Source organism: Stenella coeruleoalba (genome assembly GCF_951394435.1).
Source record: "Stenella coeruleoalba genome assembly, chromosome: 19".
In the NCBI taxonomy this organism is placed as follows: Eukaryota; Metazoa; Chordata; class Mammalia; order Artiodactyla; family Delphinidae; genus Stenella; species Stenella coeruleoalba.
In genome coordinates, this window is record NC_137165.1 from 53693625 (window position 1) to 53711259 (window position 17635).

General features: G+C 53.8%; 2 protein-coding genes across 4 annotated transcripts; both read left to right on the forward strand.

The window, feature by feature from the left end:
* The first annotated feature begins 880 nt into the window (after positions 1-880).
* On the forward strand, positions 881-5788 carry MRPL38 (mitochondrial ribosomal protein L38). Its single transcript, XM_079905660.1, has 9 exons — positions 881-1010; positions 1127-1306; positions 2644-2778; positions 2858-3066; positions 3615-3687; positions 3858-3903; positions 4810-4968; positions 5158-5294; positions 5517-5788. Exons 1-9 carry the CDS (start codon positions 944-946, stop codon positions 5651-5653), a joined length of 1143 nt encoding a protein of 380 aa, XP_079761786.1. The 5' UTR covers positions 881-943; the 3' UTR covers positions 5654-5788.
* Positions 5789-5858: 70 nt separating this feature from the next.
* Positions 5859-12484, forward strand: TRIM65 (tripartite motif containing 65). Of its 3 annotated transcripts, none has more exons than XM_079905657.1 (6): positions 5859-7812; positions 9039-9134; positions 9381-9614; positions 9698-9872; positions 9992-10075; positions 10598-12484. In XM_079905657.1, exons 1-6 carry the CDS (start codon positions 7219-7221, stop codon positions 11170-11172), a joined length of 1758 nt encoding a protein of 585 aa, XP_079761783.1. In that variant the 5' UTR covers positions 5859-7218; the 3' UTR covers positions 11173-12484. The 3 variants fall into 3 exon arrangements, with proteins under 3 accessions (XP_079761783.1, XP_079761784.1, XP_079761785.1); XM_079905658.1 differs by having other exon boundaries at positions 10010-10075; XM_079905659.1 differs by lacking the exon at positions 9992-10075.
* The last annotated feature ends 5151 nt before the right edge of the window (positions 12485-17635 follow it).

The following is a 17635-nucleotide window of genomic DNA, read 5'->3' on the forward strand; positions in this document are numbered from 1 at the left end:
CAAAACTCAAAGACCAAGTTGGGGTGGATCTGCGGTTTGTCTCCCACTCCCTTGCGTGGTGTCCTGCAATAAATCTACTCTGCTGCAAATCCAGTGTCAAGAGTCTGGCTTTCTGCATCACAGGCACAAGAGCCCTTTGCTGGGTTACAGAAGGTTGGTGTCACAGAAGCTTGAATTCCAGGACAGAGGGACCAGAGCAGAAGCGGGTCCAGATCACCAGGGGTACCAAGTTTCATCTTGTTAGAACTGAATCCCAAGAACAACACAACCCTGAAAAGGTTTAGGCAAAGGCAAAAACTTGGAGGTGATCAAAAGCTAACACACATCCCACAGTTAAGTGCTTTACATATGTTAATTAACATTTAATCCTTCCAACAATCCTATGAGGTAAGCACTATTACTACGTGCTTTTTTTTTCCAAATGAGGAAACTGCAAGGGCGACAGCAAGGTCACAATCTGGAATCTGAACCCAAGTAGGAGGACTCCTGAATCCCTGCTCGCAACCCCTTCCCTTGCCCGTGCTGCCGGGGGTGCTCAGGATGCCGCCTTCAGGGACTGGGTGACCCCTGAGAGAGAGCAGCACCCAGAGCCCCGCAAAGAGCCTACCTCGTTGAGCCGAGGTGGCTGCGGGCCCGGCCGACCGTCCCCAGTCTGTGCCGCCCCCTGGTGGCTGGACGCGGGAAGGGGTCCGGACCGCTCGCAGCTCCGCCTCGCCGTTCACCGGTCACTTCCGGAACCAGGGCGCCCGAGGTCCGCAGCCACCTCCCGGAGGGAGGAGCTCGCGGATCCCAGGAAGTAAGACTCCTGGGCTAGGAGGGGGCGTGGCTCCTATGATGCTGGGGCGGGGCCTGAGGGCGGGGCTTCCGCCGTGCGCTCAGGCGCTGCTGCGGCCGCCTCTTTCGGGTCTTAGGAGCCGCGGCGGCGACGGCGGCTTGGGGGAAGATGGCGGCGACCTGGTGGCGAGTCGCCCTGTACGGGAGTCGGAGGTGGCGGGGCTTCAGCACCTCAGGTGAGGGCTCTTGGAGGTCTCCGTATAGCCGAACCCTGGGGATCGAGCCAGCTCCCGCCCCCGACCTCCGTGGGGCCGGGCCGGGGCCGGCCTGACGTCCCGCTCTCTGCCCGCAGCCGCCCTGAGCCGCCGGACCGCTCCTCTGGGGCCGATGCCCAACGAGGTCATCGACGTGAGCAACCTGGAGCGGCTGAAGAAGTACCGCAGCTTCGACCGCTACCGGCGCCGGGCGGAGCAGGAGGCGCGGGACCCGCACTGGTGGCGGACCTACCGGGAGCATTTCGGAGAGGAGTCGGGTGCGGGGCGACCGGAGCTGGGCGGTGACCCCGCCGCCTTGGGACTCGGGGGGGCCCCGCCGGCGTCCTCCTCGAGCTTGGGGGAGGGGGCCTGCCAGCGGTCCCGTGCGCACCGGTGGCGATTTAGTCCCACCAGGATTTTTCACACCTTTCGGTCCCCCTACTTTGGAACATTCCCTTCTCTCATTATTAGAGTTCCACCTTGGATATTTCTACACCTAAAGCCCTTTCCTGACCAGCTCCCCACGGCCCAGTTCCGGGTTAGAACGCCCCTCTCTGCTCCTACAATACTGTTCATGTAGCCTTGGCCACACCGTATCCTGACTCTCTTCGCAGCCTCCCTCCCAGTTTATGAGCTCCCTAAGGGTGGGGATCCTGCCTGTCTTGACCACCATTGGATCCTTGCACCCGCACAGTGCTTGGCACGTAGGTGTGCAATCCTTTGCTGAATTAAATTGAAAGCCCTGGGCAAGGTGACTCAGGGACCCTGCTCCTGAGAGACTGACTACACTTAAGGAGTTTGTTCTTTGGAAAGCGTTTCTAAAGGCATTTTAATGATGGTTAAGGGCACACGTGTGGAATCTTACTTAAACCCAAGTCAATCTCTTGGGAGTGACTTCCCTGAGGTTCAGTTTCCTCAACTATAAAATAAAAAGATTGTGTCTGTGTCACAAGATCGTTGTGAGGATTAAAGGATACAGTTAATCGGAATTCTTAGACTAAAATCACTCTTGATGTGGGCTCAGTGTCTGTTTCTTATTGTCATAGTCTAATGTAAATGGGAAAGGGTGCTGGATTGAAAGTTTTCTAGGGTCTTGCTCCTCAGAGTGTGTTCTGGGAACAGCAGCATGGGCATTACCTAGGAGCTTGTTAGGAATGCAGAGTCTCAGGCCCCACGCTAACTTGCTGATTCAGAATCTGAATTTAAACAAGTTTCCCAGGTGACTTGTGTGGTTTTGTGCATTAAGTGTGAGAAGTGCTTCTTTCCTTCTAGCTTCAGCTCTGAATTCTGCCAGGTACACAGGTGCGAGTCCATGGCCAGCTGTGAACAGGCTTGAAGGTGATCCCAACTATAATTGGGATGGCCATCCGCCTCGATTTCCCATGACCGAGACAGATGATGTAACCTGGTTTAGGGATCAGTCTCAAGTTGTATCCAATTTGCTTAGCAGCTGGACCCTGTTCATGTCTGTGAAGCTGGCTACACAGTATATTTTAGTTTTGTGAATTAAAGGGTAAGCTTTAGCAGCAGAGCTTGCCCAGTGAAAGGAAAGGTATGGACAGGCAGCTTAACCAAGACCTGATCCTACTTTCTCTAACACCCCTTCCCTCCCCAGATCCCAAAGACAAGATTGACATTGGGTTACCTGCACCTAAGGTCTGCCGGACCCAACAGCTGTTGGAGCGGAAGCGGGTCCTCCAGGCACTGCGGGCCAATGTGGAGGAGGAACGGGCCGCTCGCCTCCGCACAGGTAAGCCTTCCCAGGGGAGAGGGTCCTGGGTGTGTCCCTGCCCTGACCCTGCATCCCAGCTGGCATCATTCCTTCCCAGCACGCATCCCACTGGAGGCAGTGAGGGCTGAGTGGGAGAGGACCTGTGGCCCCTACCACAAGCAGCGTCTGGCTGAACACTACGGCCTCTATCGAGACCTGTTCCACGGGGCCACCTTCGTGCCCCGAGTCCCCCTGCATGTGGCCTACGCTATAGGCGAGGACGACTTGGTGCCTGTGTACTACGGCAATGAGGTCACTCCAACTGAGGTAACTGCTGGCCTGTGCCCCTCCCCGCCCTGTGTACACAGACGTATCCCACCACGGGGCCGCAGGCAACAACTCCTTTCTGAAAGCATTCATAGAGGCAGTTTTTATGGTGGTTAAGGACACAAGCACGGCATCTGTGTAGACTGATCTGGGGTCTTCTTGTTCTCTGTCTCCTCTTTTTGATTTCCTGATAAACAACACCGTGATACAGTAATTACAAAGAAGAGGATGTAAAGTGAAAGGAAAAGAAGTCCCATCTTGGCATACTGCTGTGACTGACCCTCTGTCTTCAGAGTGCCCTCCTAGCCCCTGGTCCTTGGCCTTCTTGTGGTTCAGATCTCGGGATAGTCAACTCTGTAGAGTTCTATAAGTCTATAAGTCTCTGTTTGCCCACCTGCCTCTCAAGGGGCTGTCATGGGCATTTGTTTCAGAATAGACTCTTCTTTCTCCAAGGTTTCTCAGGCTCCTGACCTCCAGAACGAAGGTCTGTTTAGAACAGCTTGTCCATCCCTGATGGGGTGACAGCTCCATCGTTCTTTCCCCACCAGGCTGCCCAGGCCCCGGAGGTGACCTATAAGGCAGGCGAGGGCTCCATGTGGACACTGCTGCTCACCAACTTGGGTAGGTGTCTGGGGCTCACTGGGACTCCTGCCTCCTTCACCTCCCGGGAGCCAGGGCCCTGGGGAGCTGGGGGAGGGGCCAGATGGAAAGCTCCAGCCCCAGCTCCTTCCCAGGGAGGAGGTGGGAAGGGGCGGCAGTTCCCGCAGTCAGTGGGGTGTGTTTATGTGCAGATGGACACCTGCTGGAACCGGATGCTGAGTATTTGCACTGGCTGGTGTGAGTACCTGGGGTAGGGGAATGGGTCAGAAGCGTTCCAGGAGGCCCTGGCACCCTGGAAAGATCTGCACCTGAATTTTAGTCGTGGCTCCACCATGGACTAAACACCATCTCCCATCCCTGGAGGTGGTTCGTCACGTCTGCTTCCTGAGGGTGTCAGGGGCCCTGTGATCCAGTGGCTGAAGACAGGTGCAGAAGGAAAGCAGGCAGCAGTGGGCCTTGGCCTCTCCCACAGGCCTCCTGGTCTCCCTGAACTCCTTTCCTTACCTGTAAAACGAGGATGATGCCACCACGTGCCTTAGCCACCCTGAGGGGCTCTGTGACAATCAAATGGGAAAGGAGTCCAGGAGAGGCCTCTGGTACCTGTGGGCTGCCTCTTGTTTTCTCGGTGGCCTTTGGTTCTGAGCACCAGGCCAAGGGGAGGAGGTCAGGCATTTTTATTCAACTGCAGTTACCAGCCTGTGTAACAGGACCCTCTGGGGAGTTGTACCTGGGGCAGGTACAGCGGCCATCCCAGTGCCAGGCTGGGCAAACACTCCCTGACAAACCTAGAGGCTTTGGGAAACCGGGAGAGAAACAGCCCAAGGTCGCATGGCTCTCCCGCGTGCACGGCTGTGGCATCCCCACAGCTCCCCAGGGCCAGTAAACAGGCTGCTTGACGTAGCTCTCATCTTGACAGTTCCTGGGGCCCTTGTCGGCCTCTGAGCCCCTACTGTTCCCTCCACAAGTTTGCCGTCCATCCGAGGGTTTACAGAGCTCTACTTCCTACTTGATTGTACAATAGAGGTCATTTTAGGGTCTCTCTTCCCGGGGACGTATATCAGTCTCTAGGGAGCACACGGGTGGGGATGTTCCTGCTGCCACCTCCCGCGAGTGGTAATTAACAGATGCTTTTTCTCCCACCAGAACCAACATCCCAGGCAACAGGGTGGCTGAAGGACAGGAGACGTGTCCCTACCTGCCCCCCTTCCCTGCCCGAGGCTCCGGCTTCCACCGCTTTGCCTTTCTGCTCTTCAAGCAGGACAAGCCAATCGACTTCTCTGGGGACACCCGGCCCTCACCCTGGTAATCTGTGCCCCTCCCCCACACACAGCTACCCCCAGCCTCAGGCCAGCTTCCCAGCAGTGGTCAGTCTTTCTCAGTTCTCTCTCGTAACTTGAGCTGTGCTAGGCAGACCCTAAGGGGCTTCTCAGCATTGCCTGTGGGGCTCTGGTGCCCCCTTCCCCACTCTCTAATGCTCCGCTCTTCCTCCAGCTACCAGCTTGCCCAGCGGACCTTCCACACTTTTGATTTCTACAAGAAACACCAAGATGCCATGACTCCAGCTGGCCTGGCCTTCTTCCAGTGCCGCTGGGATGACTCGGTCACCCACATCTTCCACCAGCTCCTGGGTAAGGGCAGAGTGGGCTGGAGGAGGGGGCGGCTGGCCTGAGCTCACAGACCTCTCCTGACTTGCCAGGAGGAGCGCCTGTCAGGAGAGGGCCACCAGCAGGCGTGCCACTCCTGGGGTGGGCTGGCTGGGTGGTGCCAGCCTGGGCAGTCCCACCTGGCAGACGCGAGAGGGGCTCAGGCCAGCAGCAGTCCACACACACGCCCCTTCACTCTTCTTGCAGACATGCGAGAGCCTGTGTTTGAGTTTATGCGGCCGCCCCCTTATCACCCTAAGCAGAAGCGCTTCCCCCACCGGCAGCCCCTGCGCTACCTGGACCGGTACAGAGACAGTCACGAACCCACCTATGGCATCTACTGAGTGGCTGGAGTGCCACCCCCCTCAGAGAGTGGACTGGGCCTCTCAGGCCACCCTGTCAGGCTCCGCAGGCGGGAGCAATAGAGACACAGTGCCAAGGGGGGCAAGCATTGGGGTTCTCTGGCCTGCCTGAGGCAGCCCCTCTGCTGCCCTCCCAGCAGGCCCAGGGCTTGGAAGTGAAGAAGGCTGGGGAGTTGGGGGTATGAATATATTGATTTTTGCTGTAGCTGGTCTGGGTCTGTGTTCTGGGAGCAGCCAGAATGCCGCCTGGTGGGACTCTTGCTTTATGGGTGGGAAGAAGGCTGCCTCCCACCCCAGGAGGTGACCCCTCACCTCTGTTTCCTGAGGGTGTCAGAGGCCCTGCGATCCACTGGCTGAAGACGGGTGCAGAAAAAAAGCAGGCAGGGGATCCTGGCTGCTCCCACAGGCCTCTTGAAAGAAATTTGCCAGCCCTGGGCATTGGCCCCTTGCCGGCTGTTCACAGGCTCCTGGCCTCCAGATGCTTTGAATAAGAAGCCTTGTCAGGTGGGGCAAAGGCAGGTCTCAGAGATCTCTGGGCACGCCCCCTGCTCAGGACCCAGAAAGCTCCCGAGTGCTTGCTGGATGGTTAGGGTATTTCTCCTCTCTAAAGGCAGAGACTGCCTAGTAGCCAGTCAGGAGATCAATGCACCTTTTCCAGCAAGAGAAACTTCACATACTGTCACCCAGAAGACAATACGCTTGCTGCATCAAAGGGAGAGGACGCCCCGCCTCAAAATTAGGCCAGCTCCTTTGGAAAGAAAGAGTAAACCCTCCTCCAACTCACGCTGGCCCAGCACACACTGCCCCCAGGGCAGGTGGGTTAGCAGTCAGGATCCTTCTGTGCTCAGCTGCAAGGGAACCACCTCTCTAAAAAGTGAGGTTCCAGAACAGTTGGGACCTGCAGACAAGGAACTCTCCCCAGCAGAGGGCTGACACCAAGAGGGGATTCCAAGTGCAGGTTAAGCTTGCTTTAGTTTCCATTAAAGGGGGTAGGAAGGAACCACTGTTTTTTGGTCTCTGTCTCTTGGTAACCAGAAATTTCCACCTCACTGTTTGCTTTAAAAGAACCGAAATTAGGCATAACCTAGAGAAGGGAGACACCCTAATCCGGCAAGTGCCTGAAATTCAGCTCAAGGAAAAAGTGCAGCAGGGCCCCTCGGGTCAGGAGAGAGCATTTAATGAGCACTAGCTGTGTGCCCCATGCTCATTGCCAGGCATTCCCATGTGCGGTCCTGTTCCATTTAATCGCCCAAACCCCTGGGAGGTAGATAACAACAGCCCTTGTTGTTGTTAGTAGTATTTGCATGAGATTTTCAGATTAGGGGCTCAGAAGAGGTTCTGGTGGTGGCCTTCAGCCAGGAGGAGGCCAGGAGGCCCGACGGGTTTCCCAAGCCTCTTGTGTCCAGATTCCCTGCACGGGAGCTGCTGGACTGAGGATCTAGGGAAGCAGGATGGAGGTCCCAGAGAGAGCTGGACCCCAACTCCCAGTTTCGGGTGGTAAAAGGCAGGCAGGGGTGGCTCGGAGTTGACAGGGGCCGAGCACCGGAATGGGAAGCCAATCCCGCAGCCGTCGGTGCAGGGTGGAGCGAGCGCACTGGGAGTGGCGGCTGGTCGGGGCGGAAGAAGGGCTGTCAAGTTCGTCTTCCCAGGCGAGTCCTGGCTCCGCCCGCCGCACCCACACCCGGGCGCCGGCGGTCCCTTTAAGAGGCCTCGGCCTTCCGCCCGTGCGTCTGGGGCCGGCCGCCGCCGCCATGGCCGCGCCGTGGCTGGAGGACAGGCTGACCTGTGCCATCTGCCTGGGGCTCTACCGGGACCCGGTGACGCTGTTCTGCGGCCACAACTTCTGCAAGGCCTGTATCCAGGACTGGTTGGGCCGCAGCGAGAAGGTGTGCCCCGAGTGCCGGGAGCCCTTCCCCGACAGCGCCGAGCTGCGCCGCAACGTGGCTCTGAGCGGCGTGCTGGAGGATCTGCGCGTCCGGCCGGCGCCCGACCCCGGCCCCGGCGCGTGCTGCCGCCGGCACGGGAGGCCGCTCGAGCTTTTCTGCCGCACCGAGGGCCTCTGCGTGTGCAGCGTGTGCACCGTGCGCGAGTGTCGCCTCCACGAGCGGACGCTGCTGGACGCCGAGCGCCGAGAGCGCGAGGTGACCCTCGGGGGACCCCGCCCTGCTCTCTGCGCCCGGGCGGGGCTGGCAGCTTCAGCAGCTTCGCTTGGTCCTGTTTTTATTCTGGTTTGAAAGGAGGTGGTGGTCAGAAAACATGCTTGGAATAGAGATGTTAGAGCTGGTGACGGGTCCAGGGTGAAGTAACAGGGGTGAGTGGCTGAGATGGAATGAGGAGGTCAAGGAGCCCAGAGCCAGAATGTGGAGGGTAATCCCTGTGGCTGCTGAAGGCACAGAGTAAGGACAGGGTGTTACTGCTTGTGGGACCAAAGACCTTGCACTAAGCATCGAAGTTTGCAGTGGAGGGCAGCAACAGGGAGAGAGGGAGGAACAGGTGGTACAGCCCGCGGCAGATGCACTGCAGGAGCTAGAATTTGGCTAGGGAGAGGGGAAGTGACGCTGGGGTGTGAGGGGCTGGATGTGTGCCTTTGGGGGAGAGTCAGGGTGAACCAGAAAAGTCTGCCCTGCCCCCTCCTACATTCAGCATGTTTTACCGTGCCGGAGGCGGTGAGGCCTGAACAGAGGCACAAGTGTTGCACTTAGGAAGACCTGATTACTTTGACCAAGTTGTCAACTTCTCTGACCTGTCAATCGGGGATAATATCAGTCTTTCCATCAAAGTGTTGCTGGGACAAGAAGAATCAAGACAGGCTCTTGACCTGGTACAGGGAACCAAATCCTAGCAGATGCGCAGTCCTGAACTACGAGAGTATAGCATTTTGATCCTCGAGGAGACCAGACAAGTCACAACCAAATAGGGGTGCCCCCTTCCCCCTCATGTCCAAAGCTGGGCCTGAGGACTGGCCAGGCATTTGGAAGAACCCAACTTACACCTGCGGTGCACTGCCCACCTGTCAAAAAACTTTGGTGCTTTGGGTCGTCGCCCCTTCCCCTCAAGGCCGCGTAAGCTCCCATTTATTGACTGAGGGTTGTGGGGGGCTGCTCCGCCCCAGGTTGCTCGTCTTCAGCCCAAGGCCTCTGCACCACCCTGCTCCGGGTGGGGAAGGGGCCTTGTCCAGGCCTCCCTGGGACTCTGACCCAATTCTCCCGGGGCACACACCAAGGCTGATGCTCTGCGTGCTGGCCTCACCTGGGGTGGCATGAGGAGGGGATGCCCAGCATCTGCAGGTGTTTTGACTGGCTGAGGGGGGAACTTCACAGCCGATCCTGGACCCCTCTTGTTACTTGTCCCCTGGTGGGCACCACAGGCCCAGCTGAGAGCCACACTGGAGGTCACCCAGCAGCAGGCCACCCAGGCTGAGAGCCAGCTACAGGAGCTGCAGCAGCGAAGCAGCCAGATCCAGGTATGAGGCCTGTCTGCTCCACGCCCCCCACGTCCTCATGCCGTGTCCTTCGAGCAGCCACTGGCCGGTCCCTGGGACACCGGGCAGTAGGTGTAAGCTGCCTTGAAAATGCCTCCTGGCAGCAGGAAAGGAAGGGCTGAACAGGGGGAGAGATTCCAGGGACCATGGCTCCCCACATTCCCACCCCTCAGGCCAGCGGGCAGCCCAGGGACTTTGCTGCCCTCGACTTCTCCTGTGCCCACCCAGAGCTCAGCCTGCACCCTGACCTCCGTGATCTCTGGCAAGTTCAACCGCCTGCTGCAGGCCCTGGAGATGCAGCGGGACTTGGCCCTGAGGAACATCGAGGTGGCCAAGACACAGGCGCTGGAACAGGCCCGGGACGAGAAACAGCGATTGCAGGGCCACCTGGAGGCCTTGTCTTGCTGTGACCACAGGATTCGCAACCTCCTGGAGCAGTTGGACGACCGGACCTTCCTCCAGGTACCAGGCCTTGGGGCGGCAGGGTGGGGACCGGGGTGCCTGCCCTCGTGCTCCGGCTCACTGCAGCTGTCCCCGGGGCTCAGGAATCACAGCTCCTGGCGCCCCCAGGCCCGCTTGGGCCACTGACTCTCCCGCACTGGGACGAAGATCAGCAGCTGGGTGGCCTGAAGGAGTCCCTGAGCCAGCTGTGTGCCCTCCTCCTGGAAGAGGGGGGCCACCCCGGAGCACCAGCCGAGGCTGCTGACTTTGGCTCCATGGGTAAGGCTGACCCCAGATCTCTCTCCACCCCTCTGGGCCCAGCTGTCCTTCCCACTGGGGTGGTAATGGAGTGAGGGCCCAGCCCCCCATGAGCTCCCCTCCAGGTCACTCCCCTAAAGCACTGCTTTGCCCCCTAGAGGCCCCAGGTCCCCCAGCACCAGTCGCGAGCCTCGTCTGTCCACTGAGGAGGAAACTCTGGCAGAGTAAGAAGGCCCATCGGATGTGTGTGTGCACCTGTGTGAGCGTGTGCGTGTGAGTGCGTTGTGTGTACACGTGGGTCTGTGCGTGTGCACGGCACGTGCTATGACTGTTCTGTACAGGAGGTCTGTTTCCCTCCCCTCCCTGGGGCTAGCCTCGCCCCTCTGCACACCTGTTGCAGGATGCACACCTCTTACACGTGCAGCCAGTGTAGTGTTTAAGGAGATTCTGGGCACACAAATCTGGGATTGATCACAGTTCTTCCACTTTACGAAGTTAGGTGATCTTTCTGAACCTCCGTTTTCTCATCTGTGAAACGAGGCTGATGGAAGATTCCACCTCAGGGGTTGCATGGAGGGTCGGATGCTGAGATGATGTCCACGTTAGCTCAGCTTGCAGTCGCCCCGGCAGATGTCTGGCGATCCGCCCGTGGACCTTCAGTTGCTGTCTCTCCCCTCTGGGGACAGGATGGTGGCCAGGCACAGGCACCCTTGCCTGCTCACCTTCCGTCCATCTCTGCCCAACAGATTATCGCAATCTGACCTTCGACCCCATCAGCGCCAACCGTCACTTCTACCTGTCTCAGCAGGACCGGCAGGTAAAGCACTGTCGCAAGCCCCGGGGCCCAGATGGGCCAGGCAGCTTCGAGCTCTGGCAAGTGCAGTGTGCCCAGAGCTTCCAGGCCGGGCAGCACTACTGGGAGGTACGTGTGTCCACCCACTCGGTGACGCTGGGCGTTGCCTACTCAGAACTAACGAGGCGCAAGCTGGGGCCTCACACGGACAACATCGGCCGTGGGCCCAGCTCCTGGGGGCTCTGCATTCAGGAGGACAGCACCCAGGCCTGGCACAACGGGGAGGCCCGGCGCCTCCCGGGGGTATCAGGGCGGCTCCTGGGCATGGATTTGGACCTGACCTCTGGCTGCCTCACCTTCTACAGCCTGGAGCCTGAGACCCAACACTTGTATACCTTTCATGCCATCTTCTCCCGGCCCCTCCACCCCGTTTTCTGGCTCCTCGAGGGTAGGACCCTGACCCTGTGCCATCGGCCCGAGGCCAAGCTCCCTCCAGGGCTCCAGGAAGAGGCCTCAGGGCTCAGCTGAGGAAGGCACAGGATGGAGCTCAGGGTCAGGACCAGGTGCCACCAGGCCTGTGGGCCCAAGAACTGCCCCAGCCCCTGGCCTGGGGGCCTGAGGCCACAGCTCTAACGGGACCAGTTGGTGGCCAGAAGACCGAGTCAGGACCAGGCTGAGCCACTTGGAGAGAGAGGTGGGTGGAGCCTCCAAACTGGAGTTTACTTTTCCAGCCTCTCTGAACGGGACAGGGGCTAAAGGAAGTAAAATGGGAGCCCAGTTCTAGGCACTGCCTGGACCTCAGAGGCTAGTGCAGTGCCCAGGGCTCCTGGTCCTTCAGGAGAGCGAGTGTGGTGCGGGACACACCACAGGGTGGGACAGACAAAATCATACATGCAACAGCCCCAGAGGAAAAATCGATTCCTAGAGGAAATCTTGGGAAAATTGATATTTACCTTTTCCCTCCTCATCTTTATCTCTTTTCTTTTTGTTATTTTCCTTAACATTTCGTATAGTTTGGTCTTTTTTTTTTTTACTTTGTACATCCTTGTGATCGTATTCTATAAACAATTGTGTTTTCTGCGTGTTTTACTTAACAAGCATTTCTCACATTGTTAAAAACTTTTCTCTGAATGACTACAGTATAGACAGTCATTCTAATGACAAAGACAAATTCTAATCAGAATTTGTTTACCCATTATTGGACATTCAAAACGTTTTATTTGAGGGCTCTAAAAATATGGCCGTGATGACTGCTTTTGAACAGGAAGCTTTGGCCATATTTATTGTCACGTACGTAGGCTACATTTCCTAAAGAGGAATTGCTCAACAGAGAAACAATGAACACTTGAAGATTTTTTATTTTTATACAAAGGACCAAAATAAAGAAACCTTGAGTCAGGCCAGCTAGTGCCACTGCCCCCCCCATCCCACCAGGCAAGTTGTTGTGGCAGAGCCTCAGCTGCCGTCTTCCCCGCCTTGTCCCCGGGGGGTGTGGGGATTAAGCACAGTCATTCGCGTAGGTGCCAGCACACTGCCAACTCCTTTTATTTTGGTTTTTGCTCTTTGGAACGTGTTTCCGCGAAGATCCTTGTACATGTTTTTGCTTGTGTTTCTGGAAGTGAGGGTGCTGGGCCATAGGGGAGCAGTAGTTTTGTACTTGAAATGTTCCACTTCTTGATCTGGGTGGTGGTTCCAAGGGTGTTTGCTTTGTAACTTTTCCCACTGCACACACATGTTTTATATACTCACGTGTAAGTATCTGACAATAAAAGTTTTATTAAAGGATAACACATACTCCAAAAGTTACAAAATATTTTTATATAAAGTGTACCTCCCTCCCCACATGGTAACCTGGCCTCGGCCGCTGCCACAGTCGCAGACTCCATCTTGTGGCCTCACTCCTCAGCCGTTCGGCTCTCTGTTCAAGGGCAGGGCCAGGCCTCTGATTGGTGCAGCCTGGGCAAGGAGCTTCCAGTAAGATTCCTAAGGTGGGGAGGTCCCCAAACACGGGAAGGAGGTTGTGACACTGGGCAGCCCAACAGTGTGACAGCTGGGTTAACAGCAGGAGCTGAAAGGCCGGGCAGGGCAGGATGCAGGACTGAGCTGGCCAGGTAGCCATCATCACTGGCTGTCCCGGCGCACAGATTCTAACTGTCCCTCTTGATCCCAGAGCCCCAGCACCCGACACAAGTGTCCAGCCAGCCGAGCCCATGTTCTGAAAGGGGCAGAGAAAGGAAGAACAGCCCCCTTTCTGCTTCCATGGTGGGGAGTGCCTTGGGTCATTTATTCCGTGGATTTACTTTTTTATTGGGTTGTTAGTCCTTTCCGTGTTGTCCTGTGGGAAGGTTCTATATTGTGATCATTAACCTTTGTTTACATATAACACTACTGCCATTTTTCTTTTTTTTTTTTTTTTTGCCGTGATGCTTGTGGGATCTTAGTTCCCCAACTGGGGATTGAACCTGGGCCCCCGCAGTGCAAGCGCTGAGTCCTAACCACTGGACCACCAGGGAAGTCCGTATTTTTATAGAGTGCTATGGAGAAGTGCTTCCCAAGTAGGTCTGGAGGCAAGCATTGACAAATCTCCTGGACAGCTACTTCAGATTAAATTCGCTGGGTCCTCCTGATTCTAACAGGACTCTCTGCCTCCTCTCCAGGAAAAATGCCTTGGTGTAGAGGGAGAAAGAAGCATGGGCTTTGGGGTGTAACTTTTATAAAGAGGACACATTTGATGAGCCTAGGGGTGTTTCCAGCATCTCTGCCCCACTCCTCACGGTTTCTGGGTGTCTGTGAGGCAGAATCAGCAGGGTGGGCACAGGGACAGAAAAAGAGCAGGGGGGGGTGGGAGAGATTTTAAAAGACAGGGGCCTGTGGGCGAGTGGAGTTGGAGGGAGTTGGATTGGAGGCCAGAGAGGGGAGTGGTAAAGAGAATAAGAGGCTGCTCTTGCCCAGGCAGTAAGGGATGGAAGGGAGCAGCGTGGTGACAGTAGGAAATGTGGCTTCAAGTAACAAGGGGCTGGCAGCTAGAAGACAATGGAGCCAGGCCATTGAGACTCTGAGGGGGAAAGATTTCCATTTAGAATTCCATACACGGGACTTCCCTGATGGTCCAGTGGTTGAGAATCTGCCTTCCAATGCAGGGGACACGGGTTCAATCCCTCGTCGGGGAACTAAGATCCCACATGCCACGGGGCAACTAAGCCCACGCACCACAACTGCTGAGCCCACATGCTCTGGAGCCCGCACACCACAACCAAAGATCCCGCATGCCACAAGAAAGACCTGACGCAGCCATAAATAAATAAATAAATAAACGTTAGAATTCCACACGCAGCCAAACTGTCAATCATGGGCAAAGCCTGAACCAAGACATTTGCAGACACTTCCGCATCCGTTCCCAGGAAGCCCCCAGAGCACCCACTTTTCAAAAATGAAAGAAAGCAATGAAGGGAAAGGGAGACCTGGGATCCAAGCAACGGGGAGCTCAACACAAAGGAGAAGCGATAAATAATCAAAATTTCCAGAAATACGAGCACAGACATTCACGTATTCAAGGCTTATAAGCACGTGCTTTAGAGACGAGGAGGTAAGTGCTGGAAGAGACGGTTAAGAGTTGAACCTGGTTGTCCACGGGAGCAAGAATCTGGAGGAGGTAGGACATGGGACTGCCAGTTTTTGTTATAAGCCTGATTAAATTGTTTAGTTTTTAGATACTCCTAAATATAGTACTTTGAAATAAACAAGTGTTTTAAAGCACATCAATAGCATAAAGAAGAAGTGCTACTGTGGGACATGGCTTGGATCCCATTCCCATTTTTTTTCAGAGATGCAAGCAAAGCTAGGCGTGGCTTGCTAAGTACTATCATTTGCTCAACTGCTTTTGCTTGCTTGTTTTTGTTTCTGTTTGACTTTTTTGTTGTTTTTTTTTGGTAAGCGGTACTGCAGCCAGACAAGGTCATTTATGACATGAGGTTTAGGATTACTTTCAGGTTGCGCCTTCTGGGTTTAAATTCCACCTCCTCCACAGGACTAGTTATGTGACCTCTGGCAAGATACGTAACCTATTGGAATTCTATTTCCCCTCCTTCGTGACAGTCCTGGCAAGGGCAGAGTGAGATGCAGGCATGAGCAGAGTGTCAGTTGCCCTTTCCCCTTAAGAGCCAAGTCATTTCAAGAATAATGAATATATTGGGCAACTTAAAGCTATCGTAATGGAAATGAAGTGTCAAAATGCAGCCACCCTGGCAAATCACATCTCCAAGCTTTCCTGAGGGAGCACATCTTCTTGAACAGGCTGTGGGGTGGGGAGCAGAGGGCTGGCTGGGCCTCATCCCTGAGCACCCCCAAACCTGAGTGGCACCCTTCTTTCCCCTCCAGAACCAGGCGGGTCTGTGGTCTCAGCAAGCCCAGGCATCCTCGCTGCCAGGCTGCCGGGCAGGGTGGCGCTGATGCCTGAGCCTCTGAACTGTTGCTGGGTCTCGGCAAACAAGGGACCGTCCAGATCAAGTGCTCCTTGTGGAAACCAACTTATGGAACTCATTACCCGCCTTCCTGCCAAACTAGGCACACCCAGCCTGGGTCCCTCTGCTGCTCTGCCTAGAAGATCTTTTCCCACCCTAGTTTCTGCATGCCTGAGCCCTAGCAGTCTGTGAAAGCCCAGCTCAAATGCTACTTCCTCCATGCAGGCCTTCATGGTTTCCTGCCCTCCCCCCACTTCCCACAAATCCCCCAGGAGTGGATCCCACCTCTCTTAATACGTAATAGATCTTAGTTTTCTTCTCTCTTTCCAGGAGACTCTGCATAGCATCTTTCTAAATTAGACTTTTTTTTTTTTTCTTGGCCGTGCTGCAGGATCTTAGCTCCCCAACCAGGGATTGAACCTAGGCCATGGCAATGAAACTGCCACGTCCTAACCACTGGACTGCCAGGGAATTCTCCCTAAATTAGACATTTTTAACCCGGGGTCTTAGGGGGGAAATCCTCTTTATTTTCACTGTCCTCTAACAGATACTTAGCATTTCTATTACAAATGGAGAAAACACACTGCAGTGATATTAGCAACAGCTGTGACTTGTCACCAATAGAAATTACAGATTTTTTCAAAAAATACCTAGAGACAAATTACAACGAAAATACGATAATCCAAAACCTATGGGATGCAACAAAAGCAGTTCTAGGAGGGAACTTTATAGCAATACAAGCCTACCTCAAGTAACAAGAAAAATCTCAAATAAACAATCTAAACTTACACCTAAAGGAACTAGAGAAAGAAGAACAAACAAAACCCAAAGTTAGCAGAAGGAAAGAAATCATAAAGATCAGAGCAGAAATAAATGAAATAGAAACAAAGAAAACAATAGCAAAGATCAATAAACCTAAAAGCTGGTTCTCTGAGAAGATAAACAAAATTGAAAAACCATTAGCCAGACTCATCAAGGAAAAGAGGGAGAGGACTCAAATAAATAAAATTAGAAATGAAAAAGGAGAAGTTACAACAGACACTGCAGAAATACAAAGCATCATAAGAGACTACTATAAGCAACTCTATGCCAGTAAAATGGACAACCTGGAAGAAATGGACAAATTCTTAGAAAGGTATAACCTTCCAAGACTGAACAGGAAGAAATAGAAAATATGAACAGACCAATCACAAGTAATTAAATTGAAACTGTGATTAAAAATCTTCCAACAAACAAAAAGTCCAGGACCAGATGGCTTCACAGGTGAATTCTATCAAACATTTAGAGAAGAGCTAACAGCTATCCTTCTCAAACTCTTCCAAAAAATTGCAGAGGAAGGAACACTCCCAAACTCATTCTATGAGGCCACCATCACCCTGATACCAAAACCAGACAAAGATACTACAAAAAAGTACGGGCTTCCCTGGTGGCGCAGTGGTTGAGAGTCTGCCTGCCAATGCAGGGGACATGGGTTCGTGCCCCGGTCTGGGAAGATCCCACATGCCACGGAGTGGGGCCCGTGAGCCATGGCCGCTGAACCTGTGCGTCCAGAGCCTGTGCTCCGCAACAGGAGAGGCCACAACAGTGAGAGGCCTGCGTACTGCAAAAAAAAAAAAAAAAGAAAATTACAGACCAATATCATTGATGAATATAGATGCAAAAATCCTCAACAAAATACTAGCAAACGGAATCCAACAACACTTTAAAAGGATCATACACCATGATAAAGTGGGATTTATCCCAGGGATGCAAGGATTCTTCAATATATGCAAATCAATCAATGTGATACACCATATTAACAAATTGAAGAAGAAAAACCATATGATCATCTCAATAGATGCAGAAAAAGCTTTTGACAAAATTCAACACCCATTTATGATAAAAACTCTCCAGAAAGTGGGCATAGAGGGAAACTACCTCAACATAATAAAGGCCATATATGACAAACCCACAGCAAACATCATTCTCAGTGGTGAAAAACTGAAAGCATTTCCTCTCAGATCAGGAACAAGACAAGGATGTCCACTCTCACCACTATTATTCAACATAGTTTTGGAAGTCCTAGCCACAGCAATCAGAGAAGAAAAAGAAATAAAAGGAATACAAATTGGAAAAGAAGAAGTAAAACAGTCACTGTTTGCAGATGACATGATACTATACATAGAGAATCCTAAAGATGCTACCAGAAAACTACTAGAGCTAATCAATGAATTTGGTAAAGTTGCAGGATACAAAATGAATGTACAGAAATCTCTTGCATTCCTATACACTAATGATGAAAAATCTGAAAGAGAAATTAAGGAAACACTCCCATTTACCATTGCAACAAAAAGAATGAAATACCTAGGAATAAACCTACCTAGGGAGACAAAAGACCTGTATGCAGAAAACTATAAGACACTGATGAAAGAAATTAAAGATGATACCAACAGATGGAGAGATATACCATGCTCTTGGATTGGAAGAAACAATATTGTGAAAATGACTATACTACCCAAAGCAATCTACAAACTCAATGCAATCCCTATCAA